This window comes from Ranitomeya imitator, chromosome 4, assembly GCF_032444005.1.
Source record: "Ranitomeya imitator isolate aRanImi1 chromosome 4, aRanImi1.pri, whole genome shotgun sequence".
NCBI classification, from domain to species: domain Eukaryota; kingdom Metazoa; phylum Chordata; class Amphibia; order Anura; family Dendrobatidae; genus Ranitomeya; species Ranitomeya imitator.
In genome coordinates, this window is record NC_091285.1 from 43269674 (window position 1) to 43290075 (window position 20402).

A 20402-nucleotide genomic window follows, 5' to 3' on the forward strand; every position below is an offset into this window, starting at 1 on the left:
GAGTTACACAGCTCCTTTTTGGGAGAACGATTGTGCTGCATTTAGGGCCTGTAGTTGACGTCCCCAAAGCTTTTGTCACTGTGGGTTGTTCCTGTCCATGGTACTGCTGAATAGTAGCGGGTTTTTGTGGACCTGTGAGGCTGTTACAGAAGTCTTTGCTTACTTTCAAGAATATCACGGTGTCAGGCTCTGCACACATCTCGGAAGGAAGCAGGGAGAAGATCTTCACTTTGTGTCAGTGTTTTTGCAAAATTTAAGAGCTTTGTTTTTGACACTACACAATCCGTAGCAGAAGGACACTCTGTGTAAGGGTATGTGCACATGTTCAAGATTTCTTGCAGAAATTTCCTGACCAAAACCGGACATTTCTGCCAGAATTCCACATGCGTTTTTTTTTTCGCGTTTTTTATGCCTTTTGTGTGTTTTTTGTGCATTTTTTCGCGTTTTTTTTCCGGAGCTTTCCCAATGCATTAAATAGCGGGAAAAACTCGAAAAATCCGCAAAATTAACCTTCGTCAGGCTGCATAATTTTACAACGTTAACAGGCTGCAGAGGTACAATTGTACCTTCATATATATTTTATTGAAATTTGGCCAATATATTCTGGACTAAAACTGCAGAGATGTCACGAAATTTCAGCCCTCTACGGCTTTTCGAAAAAAAAAGTTATTGCAATTTTAAAACAGAATAGTTACAATTGTACCTACTCAGCCGGACGAAGGTTAATGAACATGCTGCTTTTTTTTTTTTAACCGCGATGCATTTTGTTTCACGGAAAACGCATCATGTGCACAAAAATTGCGGAATGCATTCTAAATGATAGGATGCATATGTATGTGTTTTTTATGTTTTTATCGTGAAAAAAACGCGAAAAATCCTGAACGTGTGCACATACCCTAAATAATAGACCAAGTATACCCCTCTTAAGCCCCCTACTATTTCAGCTGTGGTGTTCCCCCTATCACGTTTTGGTTGCACCAATCACCCGTTGTATGCAGGACGTCATCGAAGCGAATCACGGCCTTCATTTCTACCTGAATCCAGTGATTGGCTGCAGTGATTTGGTGTAGAAGATGGCACTTCCACTAAATAACGACCTTCAGGGCGCGCCAATGTCGCCGTGTACCCACACAGAAGATTTAACAGGTATTTGGTCTTTCATTATCTTATTCCATTTCTGATAATTTTTTTTAATCCCTGAAAGCCCCTTTTGGGCTTCAGCTACAAGCACCTATCTACTGAATAGGGGGTAAATGGCAGATTGGCGGGAGTCTGATTGCTGGAGTTTAGGTCTGTTTGTTTGAACACGAGGCAGGGCACATGGTTGATCGCCTTTCTGTTCCAAATACTTTATAGCCATGGATATGTGGCCGACGAAACAGGGTCCCTCCTTTCTACTGGGACCCCACTTGGTTCATGTCCATTTCGGTCACTCGTAGACTTTGAGCGATGAGGCAGAGCACGCGGTTGACCACCTTGCCACTGCAGTCATAGCCATGTTTGTGTGGCCGGCGAAACAGGGTACCTCCTTTCAAGTGGATACACCCCTATTCCTACGTGTTTTCCAGCCTTGTTATTGTGATATTGTAAGATGCTAGAATAGAAAATATTCTTACCCCCGCCATGTCAGCTTGGCCCACCAGAGGTATTTTAGCTCCATGTGGCCCGTGGCTCAATTCTTCTGTATATAACTTTGTTCACTTCTTCTTTAAATACGTGCTGAACACTAAATGGAATTTTTCAGACAAGATCCATTATTTGGCGTCCGCCTGACTCTGCACAGCATCTCTATTAAGATGGAAAGTATTACCTTCTCGCTCCACTTCAGGCAGCCGAAACCCTGGCTCCATATTTACAGCAGGTGCTAGAGGAATCTAATGCAGGTCAAATACAGAGAATGCAGTCAATTGCGCGCTTGTCACATCGCTGTCTGTGCCCTATATGAATCAGCGAGGTCGTTGTGTAGAGGCTGCCGGGCGCTCATTGACTGTGCCTGCTATCTGGAAAGCATCGGCCCCTTATTATGGTGCATTGGCACACACTGAAATAGGCATTTACCGTCTAAATTACTTGGAATTCTTCTTCATACGTTAATAGATTTACTTTGGTAATGCAAAATAATTGACACAGACTCCTTCATGCTCTGTGAATGCATTGAAGTATAGGAGCAAGGACAAGTATGGCCTGAGCTGGATCCCACCTTTTTATTTGCCTCTATACGGCATATGCCCTTACTTTCCCAAACTTTTAGATGGCATTCCTGGTTATGGATTAATGTACTTACCAACATTAATTGCCCAAATCAGTACTTTACAATATATCATTTCTACCTTGTGTAAATGCCGTTGTTCTTCAGAATCTGACGTTGATTTTCCTGTGTTTCTGTGCCTCTCCATTCCTGAGTTATGGCCCCCTCTTCCTTTCATGCATTTTTCTTTTGCCAAGTGGGTGTGTTGCACAATTTGAGGACCATGCCCACTTGGATAACTAAGCCAAGACTAAATTAATATACTGACAAGGAAGACCTTATCTAAGGAACAAAGAAGTGCAGTGTTAAGCTGAAGGGTGAATGTAATGCGGTGGATGTAGACACACTGCACCACAGGTCGGGCCTACCCTTTAGGGGTGTAACTAGGGGTCTATCGGGTCTTCACTAGAGCCTGTGGTGCCACCAGGTACCGAGACCGCAGCAGCTGACCAGGTGGGGTGGTGGAATAACAGAAATACTCACCTCTGTCGGATTGGATTGCAAGAGTATCCAAGCAATTAGGCACCGAAATAGAGGCGTGCAGCTCTAGAAAATATTTGCACCTTTTAGAATTTCCATACAGACCCTACAAATTGAGTGTTCCTTAGGCTTCTTTCACGCGTCAGTCTGCTCCGACATCGTGACTGATCCGTCAAAATTGTTGAGAAAACGGTTCTAACGGATCCGTTTTTTTGACGCATCCGTGTATCTGGGAAAAGTATCTGCTTTTTGGAGCATGCTCAATTGAAAAAGCGGAGTGGGGCGACGGATCCGCCAAATGATGATCCGTCGCCCATAGGCAGCCACTCTAGGAAATGGTGGACGCGACGGATCCGTTACGAACGGCCATTGCGGCACAGACAAAAAACGCTGCAATGCCTGTCAATGTCTAGACGACGTCTGCCAAATTTCGATGGATCCATCACATGGCGGATGGAATGGACGACCATCCGCCACAATCCGTCGCTAATTCAAGTCTATGGGAAAATGGCGGATCCGAAAAAAAAATATGGCGGATCTGCTATTTGACGAAAACTGTGGATTCAAACTGACGCCAAAAGACTGAAGTGTGAAAGAGGCCTTAGCATGAGTGGCTTGAACAAGGAAAGTTTACCAGAAAGTGGCATCAATTGTTACAGAAATCTGTGAATTTAATCCACTAAATCAGAATTGATTTTAAAGATTAGCCGTCATTGTTTTATTTTTGTTTTTTTCATAAATCAGTGGTACACCTGAAAATAAGCAACTTTGTAATATATCTTATGAGAGAAATCCACTTGTGTCTCCACCAGGACCGATCTTACATTCTCAATATTCTAAATTCATGGGGGAAATGTTTCTTCAGTGAAAACAGGACTTTGCCATTACTGAGAGAGAAGATGACTGTTGGAGCTCATAAAGTCCTATGGAGGACTGCAGCTGTCACTTCGGGAGGACTTGCGGTAACATGTCCCTATTCCTCTCCCATAGGGTTTTAAAGCACCAGCTGTGACCTCCTCGCTCAGTAAGTGGGAAAATGTGTCATCCCTGAATACAAATTTTACAATTGTTACCCATGAATTGAGTGAAAGATCAGTCCAGGGGGAAAATTAAGCAGATGTCTCTAAGATATATTACAAGGTTAGCTTAGTTTCATGTGTGCTATTGATTTGTGAAATAACATTTGAAGCAACGGTTATTGTTAAACAAAAAAATAAAAATGTTTTCTAATTCATCAGTAGGCTTGCTCCTTTTTAGTGAAGCAGGCACTTGATGAAGCGTGCGAAACATCAGTCTTGAGTGATTCTTACGTAGTTTAGCCAAGGTTTAGATAAGGCCACTGCTACCGACAGCTCATCCTCCTGGTCATATGAGGCTACTAAGTTGTAGTTTTCAGGGGTTTTGTGTATTTCTATTATTACAGTACTTGGCCTTTGCCATTTCCAGATCACCAGAAAGCCCAATACTGACACTCGTCTCTAAAGCGAGACTCCCACAATCCACCTTTTGCTCCTCTGTGCATAGTTTTTTGGCTGGCGTAAGCGGACACGGATTATCTTTCCGGGTGGGATTTGTAGCTTTCCTGAGTGTCGTTTGTACATGTGTGAATTGGATGTGTGACGTTTTTGCTGTGGACCCCAGGAGGAGCGCGCACCGCTGATCCCATCGCAGTTCTGGATTGTCACTTTCATTTGTCTAACAAGAAATGTGTTCAGCTACAGTTCTGCCGCAGCGCTGGGATTTACACATTATAAAGCCGGATGAATAAACTATATCTAGACTCCATGTTTTATGAGCTTGATTACAAGCTTTTGTTTCATGTTATCCAGAATTTCAAGCTGGTGACCATCTCTTTGCTTCTTTTTTGTGGACTCCTGATAATAGGTCCAGTAAGGTGGCTGCCCGATGAGCAGAATTTTATCGTTTACATCTCCACATATATTTTCCAATATATTTTTTAAAATATTGTTTAAAAAAAAAAAAGTCAGAAGCATAAAAGGTTACAACATCCTGATGGATAACAGCAGATTTTTTTTGTTTTGTTTTTTTAGCTGTCCATTTCTACTTTAGATTTGAGTTGCCTTTTAGGATTTTTTGTACTAATCTGGTCAAGCTGGATTTAATTAATGTAACGTTAGACCTTTTTCTGATAAGTTAATGAGGTCCCATGGCGATTCCAAAGGAAAAATTGGGACCTCCTATATCTTGTGCATATACAGGTCCTTCTCAAAAAATTAGCATATAGTGTTAAATTTCATTATTTACCATAATGTAATGATTACAATTAAACTTTCATATATTATAGATTCATTATCCACCAACTGAAATTTGTCAGGTCTTTTATTGTTTTAATACTGATGATTTTGGCATACAACTCCTGATAACCCAAAAAACCTGTCTCAATAAATTAGCATATCAAGAAAAGGTTCTCTAAACGACCTATTACCCTAATCTTCTGAATCAACTAATTAACTCTAAACACATGCAAAAGATACCTGAGGCTTTTATAAACTCCCTGCCTGGTTCATTACTCAAAACCCCCATCATGGGTAAAGGTACTGTCACACTAGACGATATCGCTAGCGATCCATGACGTTGCAGCGTCCTCGCTAGTGATATCGTCCAGTGTGACAGGCAGCAGCGATCAGGCCCCTGCTGGGAGATCGCTGGTCGGGGAAGAAAGTCCAGAACTTTATTTCGTCGCTGGACTCCCCGTAGACATCGCTGAATCGGCGTGTGTGACACCGATTCAGCGATGTCTTCGCTGGTAACCAGGGTAAACATCGGGTAACTAAGCGCAGGGCCGCGCTTAGTAACCCGATGTTTACCCTGGTTACCATCCTAAAAGTAAAAAAACAAACACTACATACTTACCTACAGCCGTCTGTCCTCCAGCGCTGTGCTCTGCACTCCTCCTGCTCTGGCTGTGAGCGTCAGTCAGCCGGAATGCAGAGCGGTGACGTCACCGCTCTGCTTTCCGGCTGCCCGGCGCTCACAGCCAGACCAGAGAAGCAGAGCGCCGAGGACAGACGGCTGTAGGTAAGTATGTAGCGTTTGTTTTTTTACTTTTTAGGATGGTAACCAGGGTAAACATCGGGTTACTAAGCGCGGCCCTGCGCTTAGTTACCCGATGTTTACCCTGGTTACCGGGGACCTCGGGATCGTTGGTCGCTGGAGAGCTGTCTGTGTGACAGCTCTCCAGCGACCAAACAGCGACGCTGCAGCGATCCGGATCGTTGTCGGTATCGCTGCAGCGTCGCTATGTGTGACGGTACCTTAAGACTAGCGACCTGACAGATGTCAAGAAGGCCATCATTGACACCCTCAAGCAAGAGGGTAAGACCCAGAAAGAAATTTCTCAACAAATAGGCTGTTCCCAGAGTGCTGTATCAAGGCACCTCAATGGTAAGTCTGTTGGAAGGAAACAATGTGGCAGAAAACGCTGTACAACGAGAAGAGGAGACCGGACCCTGAGGAAGATTGTGGAGAAGGACCGATTCCAGACCTTGGGGAACCTGAGGAAGCAGTGGACTGAGTCTGGTGTGGAAACATCCAGAGCCACCGTGCACAGGCGTGTGCAGGAAATGGGCTACAGGTGCCGCATTCCCCAGGTAAAGCCACTTTTGAACCATAAACAGCGGCAGAGGCGCCTGACCTGGGCTACAGAGAAGCAGCACTGGACTGTTGCTAAGTGGTCCCAAGTACTTTTTTCTGATGAAAGCAAATTTTGCATGTCATTCGGAAATCAAGGTGCCAGAGTCTGGAGGAAGACTGGGGAGAAGGAAATGCCAAAATGCCTGAAGTCCAGTGTCAAGTACCCACAGTCAGTGATGGTGTGGGGTGCCATGTCAGCTGCTGGTGTTGGTCCACTGTGTTTCATCAAGGGCAGGGTCAATGCAGCTAGCTATCAGGAGATTTTGGAGCACTTCATGCTTCCATCGGCTGAAATGCTTTATGGAGATGAAGATTTCATTTTTCAGCACGACCTGGCACCTGCTCACAGTGCCAAAACCACTGGTAAATGGTTTACTGACCATGGTATTACTGTGCTCAATTGGCCTGCCAACTCTCCTGACCTGAACCCCATAGAGAATCTGTGGGATATTGTGAAGAGAAAGTTGAGAGACGCAAGACCCAACACTCTGGATGAGCTTAAAGGGAAGGTGCCACCAGTTTTCTCGTATTTTGTTTTTTTGTGAAATTAAGCTTAAAATAGTAATTTAAAATGTATTAATGCAATGTTTGCACTGTTTGCAAACATTTCTATATGAAAAATATTATATATTTTTCTACAAATATACATATTTACCAGTAGGGGGCGCATTTTCTGTTTTAGACCTCAAGCAGCTATAGTAAGATTTAGCAGCTCTGCCCCAGGGATATTAGACCACCCAAAAAGGGAGGGAAATGGTGATGTCAGCAGTTACTGCCCCAACAGTAAGAATGAAGAGCAGCATCACAGGGCAGCACCATTTTGTGTGTGACTGCCCTGTGACCTGCTATCACCAGCAGTTACTGCATCAGAGGCACAGCTTGTTTACAGAGGAGCAGAACACAGTGGGCTCAGCAGAATCTGGACCCAAGAAGAGTGAAGACATGTGGTGTGCATGGAGCAGCATTGGGAGCTGTGTGGGAGCTCCAGCTCTGCAGTGAATAGCCAGGCATTATGGAGGGAGGGGAGAGATGCATTGTATGGCTAAGGCCGGGGCCACACTAGACCGCAATACGGACGAGTGCAATGCGATAAAAAAAATCGCATAGCACTCGTCCCAATGTTAATCTATGGGGCAGCTCCCATCATCCGATATTCTCTCGGCCATATTCAGGATCCGAGTGAAATCACAGCATGTGGCAATTCTCAGCGTATCTCGGCCGAGAATCGCCAATGAAAGTCTATGGGGGCGAGAAAAAATAGCACAGCACACGGACCATCAGTGTGACGTGCGAGAAATTCTCAGGCATTGGGCAGGTGACAGGAAAGGCTCAGCCATTATTTGCTCATTTTGCAAGTGTGTGAGAAAATCTCACCATACAGATGTCACACGGATGCCAAACGGATCATTGGATGCGAGAAAATCGCATCCTCGCACTGCACACGGATCACTGTTTTGGTAACATTTGTGCGATTCTCGTCCATCAAAAACGGACCGTTTTTTTATACGTTCTGTGTGTCCCCGGCCTAAGAGTGACTGATAGGAGAGAAAGAGACGTGAAGTATGATGAGTGAGACACATATGGAGTGTGATGGGGAGATACACATTGAGGCTGTGTGCACACGTTCAGGATTTTTCGCATTTTTTTGCGTTTGTTCGCTATAAAAATGTGATAAAAACAATTTAAAAATGCATACATATGCATCCCATCATTTATAATGCATTCCGCAATTTTTGTGCATATGTTGCGTTTTTTCTGGGGGAAAAACGCATCGCAGTAAAAAACGCAACATGTTCTGCGCATGTCGTGTCTCCTCCTTTGATGTGGGCTCCGGCGCTGAGCCCACATCAAAGTCACGACATGTCGGCTGTTTTGTACAGCTGACATGTGTGCGCAATAGCGGCAGGTGAAATCGCAATTCGCCCGCCACTATTAACCTGTTAAATGCCGCTGTCAAATGCTGACAGCGGCATTTAACTACCGCTTCCAGCCGCGCGGCCAGAAATGGGCGTATCGTCCACCCCAGTCACATGATCAGGGGTTGGCGATGCGTCAGGATGGTCACCATAGAGGTCCTTGAGACCTCTATAGCTACTGATACCGGCCTGCTGTGAGCGCCCCCTGTGGTCAGCACTCATAGCAAGCCTGTAATTCAGCTACGGAGCAGCAATCTGATGATCGCTGCTATGTAGCTGAGCCGATCATAGTAACATAGTAACATAGTTAGTAAGGCCGAAAAAAGACATTTGTCCATCCAGTTCAGCCTATATTCCATCATAATAAATACCCAGATCTACGTCCTTCTACAGAACCTAATAATTGTATGATACAATATTGTTCTGCTCCAGGAAGACATCCAGGCCTCTCTTGAACCCCTCGACTGAGTTCGCCATCACCACCTCCTCAGGCAAGCAATTCCAGATTCTCACTGCCCTAACAGTAAAGAATCCTCTTCTATGTTGGTGGAAAAACCTTCTCTCCTCCAGACGCAAAGAATGCCCCCTTGTGCCCGTCACCTTCCTTGGTATAAACAGATCCTCAGCGAGATATTTGTATTGTCCCCTTATATACTTATACATGGTTATTAGATCGCCCCTCAGTCGTCTTTTTTCTAGACTAAATAATCCTAATTTCGCTAATCTATCTGGGTATTGTAGTTCTCCCATCCCCTTTATTAATTTTGTTGCCCTCCTTTGTACTCTCTCTAGTTCCATTATATCCTTCCTGAGCACCGGTGCCCAAAACTGGACACAGTACTCCATGTGCGGTCTAACTAGGGATTAGTACAGAGGCAGTATAATGCTCTCATCATGTGTATCCAGACCTCTTTTAATGCACCCCATGATCCTGTTTGCCTTGGCAGCTGCTGCCTGGCACTGGCTGCTCCAGGTAAGTTTATCATTAACTAGGATCCCCAAGTCCTTCTCCCTGTCAGATTTACCCAGTGGTTTCCCGTTCAGTGTGTAATGGTGATATTGATTCCCTCTTCCCATGTGTATAACCTTACATTTATCATTGTTAAACCTCATCTGCCACCTTTCAGCCCAAGTTTCCAACTTATCCAGATCCATCTGTAGCAGAATACTATCTTCTCTTGTATTAACTGCTTTACATAGTTTTGTATCATCTGCAAATATCGATATTTTACTGTGTAAACCTTCTACCAGATCATTAATGAATATGTTGAAGAGAACAGGTCCCAATACTGACCCCTGCGGTACCCCACTGGTCACAGCGACCCAGTTAGAGACTATACCATTTATAACCACCCTCTGCTTTCTATCACTAAGCCAGTTACTAACCCATTTACACACATTTTCCCCCAGACCAAGCATTCTCATTTTGTGTACCAACCTCTTGTGCGGCACGGTATCAAACGCTTTGGAAAAATCGAGATATACCACGTCCAATGACTCACCGTGGTCCAGTCTATAGCTTACCTCTTCATAAAAACTGATTAGATTGGTTTGACAGGAGCGATTTCTCATAAACCCATGCTGATATGGAGTTAAACAGTTATTCTCATTGAGATAATCCAGAATAACATCCCTCAGAAACCCTTCAAATATTTTACCAACAATAGAGGTTAGACTTACTGGCCTATAATTTCCAGGTTCACTTTTAGAGCCCTTTTTGAATATTGGCACCACATTTGCTATGCGCCAGTCCTGCGGAACAGACCCTGTCTCTATAGAGTCCCTAAAAATAAGAAATAATGGTTTATCTATTACATTACTTAGTTCTCTTAGTACTCGTGGGTGTATGCCATCCGGACCCGGAGATTTATCTATTTTAATCTTATTTAGCCGGTTTCGCACCTCTTCTTGGGTTAGATTGGTGACCCTTAATATAGGGTTTTCATTGTTTCTTGGGATTTCACCTAGCATTTCATTTTCCACCGTGAATACCGTGGAAAATGTTGTGCCAGCTTCTAGTTTCCCATGGAGGCTATTGAAGCATGGCAAATGTAAAAAAAAAATGTTTTTAAAAATATGAAAAAAAAAAAAAAAAATTAAAGTTTAAATCACCCCCCTTTTGCCCCATCAAAAATAAAACAATAAAAAAATCAAACCTACACATATTTAGTATCGCCGCGTTCAGAATCGCCCAATCTGTCAATAGAAAAAAACATGACTGACATGTGCCCGCAATAGCGGCAGGTGAGATCGCGATTCAACCGTTCCTCTGTATGTGTTTTCCGTCCGGCGGGAACAGCTGTTTTGACGGATCCTGCAAAAAACGGATGAAACGTGTGGCCATCCGGCGCTAATACAACTCAATGAGAAAATAACGGATCCGGCGAAAAAAAACTGATCTGGCAGAAAAAAAAGTAAATTGTGGGAAAAAAACGGATCTGGCGTGAAAAAACGGATCCGGCGGAAAAAATCTGACCTGGCAGAAAAAAAGGAACTTGTGGGAAAAAAACGAATCCGGTGGGAAAAAACGGATTAGGCGGGAAAAAAAGGATCAGATGGAAAATAAACTGATCTGGCAGAAAAAAAAGGAAATTGTGGAAAAAAAACGGATCTGGCGGGAAAAAACAGATCAGGCGGGAAAAAAAACTGATCTGACAGAAAAAAAAGGAAATTGTGGAAAAAAACGGATCAGGCGAGAAAAAAAGGATCGATGGAAAAAAAATCTGATCTGGCAGGAAAAAAAGGAAATTGTGGAAAAAAACGGATCCGGCGGGAAAAAACGGATCCGGCGGGAATTAACGGATCCAGCAGGAAAAAATGGATCTGGTGGGAAAAAACGGATCCGGCGGAAAAAAACGGGTCCGGCGGGAAAAAATGGATCCGGTGGAAAAAACGGATCTGGCGGAAAAAAACAGATTCTGCAAATGTGCTCGCAGGATGCGTTTTTTTCCCATAAACTTGTATTAGCGACAGATCGTGACGGATGGCCACACGTCGCGTGGTCGCGTCCGTCGTGCAACGGATCCGTCGTGTTTTGGCGGACCGTCGGCACGGACTCGTACCGACGCAAGTGTGAAAGAAGCCTTTGTGAGGGTTGAATTAAAAAAAAAAAAAAAACGCGTGGGCGCCCATGCAATTTTCTGCGCCAGAGGGGGAAAGCCGACGGCCGGGGGCCAATATCTGTAGCCTGCTATGAATATCAGCCCGCAGCTGTCTGTATAGCCTTTACTGGCTATTAAAATAAGGAGACCCCAAAAAAAAAAATTGCGTGGGGTCCCCCTATATTTTACAGCCAGAAAGGCTATGCAGACAGCTGCAGGCTGATATTCATAGCCTAGAGAGGGGCCATGGATATTGCCCCCCTTTCCCCCCCCCCCCGGCTACAAATACCAGTCCGCAGCCGCCCCAGAAATGGCGCATCTGTAAGATGCGCCAATTCCGGCACTTAGCCCCTCTCTTCCCACTCCCGTGTAGCGGTGGGATATGGGGTAATGAAGGGTTAATGTCACCTTGCTATTGTAAGGTGACATTAAGCCGGGTTAATAACGGAGAGGCGTCAATAAGACGCCTATCCGTTATTAATCCAGTAGTAAGAAAGGGTTAAAAAAAAAACACGCACACATTAGGAAAAAAGTATTTTAATATTCTTCATTTCACCATACTTGCCATACTTCAGCGCCTGCAAAAAACGTAAAATAATAAACCGTATACTCCCTATCCACCGTAGTCCAATTAATAACGAGTGTCCCACGACGATCTCCCCTATAGAACAGTGACATCGGGTGATGTCACCGCTCTATAGGACCCTCAGTGACACACTGACAGGAGACAATGGCTCCTGCAGTGCATCACTGAGAGGTTACCTTAGGACAAAGTCTCACTTTATGGCAATTGATGCCTGGGAAAATTTCTCATACACCAATGGCATAAAGTGAGACTAGGGACTTTTTTTTTTTACAGCGGCGGAGGAATACAGTGGTGGAAGGATACCTTCCTGCTGTCATTGTGTTCCTGGCGCCCCTAGAGAGCAGTCGCATTATCTGATGCTGCTGCTCTCCACGGGAGATCGTCGTGGGACACTCGTGGATTTCTGCGGACAGGGAGTATATTGGTTGTTTGTTTTTTTAATATTTTTTTTACAGATGACACTGGCTTCAGGGAACAAAGTGACAAGTAATGGTGAGTATGAAATCTATGTTTAATGTACTGTGTGTCTATATGTATGTAATGTATGAATATATTGTATGTAGCATGTATGTGGCATGTATGTGGCATGTATGTATGGAGTATTTTTTTTTTTTCATTCAATACATTAGCCGGATGATGGGACTATTACTGTCCCATAATTGGCTAATGTGTCAATCACTGTCATTGTAGCAGGCAGAGCCCGATGGGACTTGTAGTCCCATCGGACGATGCTTGCATACACGCATAGAGACCCCCCCACGCCGCACAGAGACCCTCCCACGCCGCACAGAGATAACCCCACGCCGCACAGAGATCCCCCCCCACGCCGCACAGAGATCCCCCCACGCCGCACAGAGACTCCCCCACGCCGCAGAGATCCCCCACGCCGCAGAGATCCCCCACGCCGCAGAGACCCCCCCACGCCGCACAGACCCCCCCACGCCGCACAGAGACTCCCCCACGCCGCAGAGACCCCCCACGCCGCACAGAGACCTCCCCACGCCGCACAGACCCCCCCACGCCGCACAGAGACCCCCCCACGCCGCACAGAGACCCCCCCCCCACGCCGCACAGAGACCCCCCACGCCGCACAGAGACCCCCCCACGCCGCACAGAGACCCCCCACGCCGCACAGAGACCCCCCCACGCCGCACAGAGACCCCCCCACGCCGCAGAGACCCCCCACGCCGCACAGAGACCTCCCCACGCCGCACAGAGACCCCCCACGCCGCACAGAGACCCCCCACGCCGCACAGAGACCCCCCCACGCCGCACAGAGATCCCCCCCACGCCGCACAGAGACCCCCCCCACGCCGCACAGAGACCTCCCCACGCCGCACAGAGACCCCCCACGCCGCACAGAGATCCCCCCCCACGCCGCACAGAGATCCCCCCCCACGCCGCACAGAGATCCCCCCCCCACGCCGCACAGAGATCCCCCCACGCCGCACAGAGACTCCCCCACGCCGCACAGAGAGGGAGAGCGACACAGGGGGAGAGTGCAGTTTACCGGAGATCACTGGGACTCTGTGCAAGTGGGGAGGCGGAGACAGAGCAGGGGGAAGCACACGGCAGAGTGTGAGAGCAGAGGATGTGTGCCCAGAACCTGCAGTGCCTGGAGTACAGAGGAGAAGTGAGGGCTTCTTCTCTCCTGTGATAGAGAGTAAGTGGAGCTCGGCAGATAGCACAGGGCTCTAATAAAATGGCAGCTAGTCACACCTACAGCAGTGAGATGTGCAGCCGACAGAGGCGTGCCCAGCTCACTGCTAATGCTGCTGCAATGTTACAGATAGGGTCCGAGCCGGTCTATTATCTCCTATGTCCATGGGGTGCCGAAATCTGACACTGATAGTGCCCTGCTACTGCTGCAAAACCAAGATGTCAGCCCCCAGTGCATTCTTTCTACTCATATATCACACGAAATCTGTTTTACATGCATTCAAATCTGGGTTATAACAGCATGTTATGCTACATTACATTGATTAATTAATGATCTACAAACGCGGTACCTTCCCTTTAAGGCCGCTATTGAAGCATCCTGGGCCTCCATAACATCTCAGCAGTGTCACAGGCTGATTGCCTCCATGCCACGCCGCATTGAAGCAGTCATTTCTGCCAAAGGATTCCCGACCAAGTATTGAGTGCATAACTGAACATTATTATTTGTTGGTTTTTTTGTTTGTTATTAAAAAACACTTTTATTTGATTGGATGGGTGAAATATGCTAATTTATTGAGACAGGTTTTTTGGGTTATCAGGAGTTGTATGCCAAAATCATCAGTATTAAAACAATAAAAGACCTGACAAATTTCAGTTGGTGGATAATGAATCTATAATATATGAAAGTTTAATTGTAATCATTACATTATGGTAAATAATGAAATTTAACACTATATGCTAATTTTTTGAGAAGGACCTGTACACTTGATTCCCCCTGGCCTTTAGGCGTGGAGTTACTGAAAATGTGGAAGTAGGTCATACTCCCTGTTCTGGATAAATTACCATATCGCCTTCAGACTTCTAGGATCATATCCAGATGAGAGCGTTTGGTAAATGTGAAGGGTAGGACGGTTCAGTGTGAAGATCGGTTTCATTATATGAGCACAACTATAGAATCCCTTTGACTTGGGCTACATCTGGGTGAAGTGTGTGGTCAGATTTTTTTTTTTTTTTGTCTTTTTGCGATTTCCTGTTGTGATCCTCCAAAAAGAAAAAATACTCAGGGCACCACTGAATATTTTTGGGATCAGCCCAACACTACAAGCTACGGTATATAAAACATTTGGAACACTGAGCCAACAATGATTAATAAGATTGAAAAAAGTTTATTAAATTCTATTATATAAAAAAGTAGGCAATCGCATTAAATACATATAACAGACAAGATCGTTAATGAAAAGACTCCACTAATAAGGGTGAGGAGTCATCACTTACATCCAGAGACATGGAGAGCGGGTTAACAACAGATGCTATGTAAATCAAGTATGGCATCCATCGATGGCCATAGAGTAATACTGTACTTCCTAAATAATATCAGTAGTGCCCTCCTGTGAAAAAGGATAACCAGTCATGATTCTGTACACCTGTGAATGGCACTTTATAACTGGGGGGTGGTACATAAAATATATGTATACAAGTAATATAAAAAATGACTACTATGACACCCGATCTTACTTGATGACTCCTGACCCCACGCTATTACATCTAAAGCATTTCAGCCAAACCCTGAATGATTTTGTTACCTCTCCTTTTTAGGGTTTTGCTGTCATCTTTTTTTTTTTTTTTTTGGATCTTTTTTATTATGGATATTTGAATGCTAATTTCTCTATTGTATCATCTATGGGGAGATGTGCCTGAGAGTCATTTTTTTTTTGTTTTAAATGTTTTTAAATGTTGTCCATGTTACCCAATACACTTTAGTATATTTGTTGATAATTTGGGTGTGCTCATCAATATGTGATGCCTTCTTCTTGTTCTAAGTTCAGGACAACTGGATAAAAATGGCGAGTATCAGGGGGCCTTAGTTTACTTGTGCCGAGGAACTAATTTTCTGTGTTGTATGAACCCAGCATAGAGAACCACTCATGTGATAGTTGCTTCTACAAGTGAAATATGGGCTTATGGACCACCATTCAAGTGAATGGGCAACCAAGTAATATATGGTGCACAAGAGCTCTGCTAAGGGGAAAGGATCTAGAGTTGGGACTCCCTAAATGTCTTCCATAAACCCTATTCGGATAATAGGATGATTGCTTTATAGCAACACTCAGGGTAAATCCTGTGTATAAATTTTGCTCCGATTGCCCCTTGAAATTAAAGTTTTAACCTCTGTAAGACAGCTGGAAAGTCAGGATTAATAAATGGCTCTTGGAGAGAAATGAAAAGTCAGCAGCTCTCTCCATAGAAGCATCTTATTTGTTGGCCTCCTGACAAAATCTAAATCCTGATTTCCCCGCAGGTGTCAGCGAGTGTGGGTGACGGGTAACATTTAAGACCTCACTAGCTGCAATATGTCCTCCTGCTGGAGAATAGCGTCCCTTTCATGCATCCTTCTGTAATGTACCTGCAGAGTATAGCCGTGCACAACGTGAATAGTCCCAGGCACCATTCTCCGTTCCTACTCGTTTACCCACATTTGTATAATTGATGCAAATTATTTAGTATAAGGGGACCTAATCGCCATGGCTAAATAGGAAATGCCATCCATTTTTTTTTTTCTTTTCTTTTTTTTTCCTGGTGATCGAGAGCGTGAAAGGTAATTTTCTATTTTCGAAAAAAAAGTTTCAGCTGCATAAAATATCAGCAGTGAGCCATCCCGATCTCCCAGCAGAGCTAATTAAAATGTTAGCAAGACACCTTTTTATGCTATAATCCATCACCTTGCCGGGAAGGTGCTCGCGCTGTAATGTCTGGCTCCCTAAAACTTAATCTTCAGGGATGCTGTAAAAGTTAAGGCACTGGAGATTGGAAAATGGATCATGGATTTGTAATTCTATCGAGGAAAGAAAAGACCATAAACAAATCATTAGAGAAAGGGTTTGAGGCAGGAATATATCCCAGGTAGGTGAAGTGTTTTGACCCCAATTACCTTCATTTAATAGCAATATGTTATTGCACAGATAGTCCTGCAATGACTGTGCCGCATTATTAGCTTTTTTTTTTTTTTTTTGCTTTTTCTTTTCTTAATTGAGTTTTATGGTCTCCATACAGAAAAGCTATGTACTTTTGGACATTTCCTTTTTTCCATAAATGGTCCCCAGGTAATAAGCGGACACCAATATGTCCCACTGTTGGGTAAGAAGCTATTTTACTTATACTCAGTAATGGTACATGTGAATAGAGGTAGCTGGAGCAGCCTGGTGGCTCAGTGGGTATTACTATTGTTTCCCCTTTAATCTGTAAAGTTCTCGGTGCAGTTGTTGCTTTACAGCATTGGGGTCTTGGGGTCAAAAGCCATCAAGGATAACATCTGCAAGGAGGTTGTTGTTTGTTCCTGCTTTCCCTGAGATTGCATGCTGTGAGACGGGAGGAAGAACCAAACTTAAGACGTTGATTGGTTACCAGTATGCCAAGAAGAGCAGAGAAGAAAATAAGCACAGTGCACCCAAAATGGTGCACAAGCCTAATCTACAGGGTTTGGTGCAGATTTTGCTTCTCTAGAAAACTTGCTCCTGTGTGGATGTACCATAAATGACCAATTTATGTTTTCACTATAGTCATCTACTTTCCGACACATTCAGCTCTATATACCCCCGCTATATACCCCCATTCATTACCCCTTCCACTATATTTCATGGTCACCCACTGCCCCTGGATCTACTTTGAAAGCGAAGAATGACACCAGTGACCTCATCCAAAGCTTTCAAGATGGCGGCCGTCATGTGGTTTACACACCGCAATAGCCGCCTGCTCTTGTATCTCCCTGCAGAGACAGAATCTCTAATGTCCACACATGCGCAGAACACGTTTACCTACTGTCAGCATGAGTTAGTAGTATATATTAATAGAGGTATACCTCTTAATTTGGGAAAGCGATCTTATAAAGCAGTAAAACACCAGTCTATAGTGATATGTTATGAGGAAGTGTTAGAGCTAAAGGAGGAGGGTGCAGTTGCAGTTTCTCTGAGACTGTGCGCTGTGAGAGGGGAGGAGGAGACAAACTGAAGAGATTGGTTTGTAATCCATTGCAATATTCATCTACGTTCTGACCAGTCTATGTGCCCTCATTAATTACCCCTGCACTGCATTTCCGGGTTTCCTGCTGCCCCTGGATGAGCTTTGTAAATGGCGGCCTCCAGCAGCGATGCCATCCTTAGCTCTCAATATGGTGGCAGTCGTGATTTGCCCACATCACCTCCTCAGTTACCTACTCCCGTATCTGCCTGTGGACACAGATACCAGAATCTCCACACGTGCTCGACACTTTCAGCCACAATTAGCACCAGCACTGAGAAGCAGGCAGTCACGTAGGTGGTCACTGGGGTAAATGGCGCTATGGACAAGATCACTCATTACAAAATCACTCCAGGAGCAGTGAAGTTGGGTAAGCAATGAAGGTATATGGAGTGGCCGTGTAGGGCGCTTTTTGCTGTTAACAAGGGAACAATGCCTTTAATACTAGTGAAGTTTCCACAGTGAGACTCCATTTTTTTGAACCAGTGTATTCGCATGGAATTCATCAGCTGCATTAGGCCAAAGATTACGTTGTTGTTTTTCCTGACCCGTAAGTAACCAGCCTGCTGCCAAACCTAATTAAAACCAAGGCAAGGGAGCGGCGAGTGGATAATTAAAATATTTTCTCATGTGGACAATGCTTTTTCAAGTGCCAACGCATTTCGCACCATCAGAAATCTGCAGCCATGGAAGGAAAGGCCATGGTGGCTGGGTGGTAGCACAGAAGCCATTACTGTAATCTAGGTCACATTACTGACACAATACGACAACTGCTTCTTCATTCACAAACCTGTAGCACATAGAATTCTCAGCACCCTGCCAGGAGGAGGAGGCGTTGTCTCATTTGAAGCAGTCGGAACTTTTATATTTTTAGAAAACATCAAAACTGGTGGAAAAGTGAAATAAAAATTGAATCCACAGAAAATGTGAACTGAAATGCGTTGATTCCCCTTCCACCCCCTTGTGACTGTATAGCGGTACCTAATGACTGACACAATGGCGGGTGCTGCCCTCTGAGACCTCTCCCCTTGTTCCCATGAGAGCGCTGAGCTGATTACTATCAGTTTCCAATCTTTGTGTATAATTCAGATTTTTATCATTGCTTCATGGACCAAATCTGCAGATGCAGCAGAGGAGAGTCTGTCATGTGGCACAGGGCGTGACGATATCGCAATGTGTTAGCTCAGATTTTGCTTGGTTTAACAAATACATCTGTTATCCATTCTTCTATGTGAGGCTACTTTCACACTAGCGTCGGAATCTCCCCGTCGCAATGCGTCGGGCAGAGATTCCGACGCTAGCGTTTAACGCACTGCACAACGGAGGCAGCGGATGCATTTCTCCGGCGCATCCGCTGCCCCATTGTGAGGTGCGGGGAGGTGGGGGCGGAGTTCGTCAGGAGCAAAAAACGTTACATGTAGCGTTTTTTGCTCCCGACGGTCCGCCAGAGCACGACGCATCCGTCGCACGACGGATGCGACGTGTGGCAATCCGCCGCAATGCGTCGTCAATACAAGTCTATGGGGAAAAGACGCATCCTGCAAGCACTTTTGCAGGATGCGTTTTTTCTGCAAAACGACGCATTGTGACGGATTGCAGTTAACGCTAGTGTGAAAGTAGCCTGAGGCCAAATTGTATCGACGACTTTGCATTATTATGATGTGATTATTATCGTTAATGGATCATTCTTTTTGGAATAGATAACATTGCTTCCCTGCACAGTGTTGGGGGAGAGGGAGAGAAACACGCTCAGGGACTACAGAGGGTGTGCAAAATTATTTACTGTAAGTAATGTTGTGCACCCTCCGTGCACTTCATAAAGGGGCTGCTGACGCAGAGGGCTCCCTTTGTGGGTGGGGACACTAGGCATTTGCTTTGTTTGCCTGCCCCTAATGCTGGCCCTGCCTGCACATTAGGTTCAGAAAGTGCGATCACTTTCCCTTCCTGTAAATGATATAGGCACAGGCAGTATTTCTTCCCTGTCCTTTCTGGAAAATGATGTAGGCACAGGTAGCACTGTGTTCCTGTCTCTTTTTTTGTAAAAGATGTAGGCAGAGATAACGCTGCCTTCCTGTACATTATATATAGTCGGATAGCACTACCTCACTTTCCATTCCCCTAACTGATATAGTGCTGCTTCCCTGTCCCTCAATGAAAATGTTAGAGGCACAGATAGTACTGTTTACCTGCCTCTCGCTGTATACTATTTACCCACAAAATCATGCAGATACTCATTTTTACCTGACTCTACAGTTAGACACCTACATCGTTTATCAGGAAAGGGCAGTAAATTCTGTAAATGCTGATAGCACTGCCTAATTTGTAAATGATTAAGGCACAGACAGTACTGTCTGATTGTTTTTCATTGTAAATGACATGGGGACAGGTAGTGCTGTCTAAAGATTTGCATTACCCTGGTCAGGTGGCCACGTCTGACGTTTATGGTTGCCGGCCTAGAGCATCTTGAATATCCTACTTACATATTGGGATTTCCAGACCCTTTTCTAATTAGTAGGCCATCTTGATGTCCTGCCACAATGTAATGCCATCTGTCCTTTTCTGAGTTCTTGGCTGATTTACGTACACAGACCACATCAAAGTTGAGTGTGCTGGAAGACCATGAGCCTGCAAAAGCCAAACACTGCAAAGTTTATAATGAAATTAGATCACAAAAATTTAATTTTAGCACGAAATGGAAGCAAACACGAAAAAGTGGACAGCGCCTTTATAACGTGAAATATGAA

The 20402-nt window shown here is 44.7% G+C and overlaps 1 protein-coding gene across 2 annotated transcripts in view; it reads left to right on the forward strand.

Moving 5' to 3' along the window:
- Positions 1–20402, forward strand: part of MGAT4B (alpha-1,3-mannosyl-glycoprotein 4-beta-N-acetylglucosaminyltransferase B) — a 470916-nt gene that overhangs the window by 178875 nt on the left and 271639 nt on the right. The window contains exon 1 of one of the 2 annotated variants that reach the window (XM_069763604.1): positions 1098–1146. The exons of the other annotated variant lie outside the window; for it this stretch is intronic. Within the exon in view, the coding sequence (XP_069619705.1) occupies positions 1113–1146 (34 nt within the window). The 5' untranslated portion in view covers positions 1098–1112. Of the gene's footprint in view, positions 1–1097; positions 1147–20402 lie in introns of those variants that run through there. 2 annotated transcript variants of the gene reach the window in all.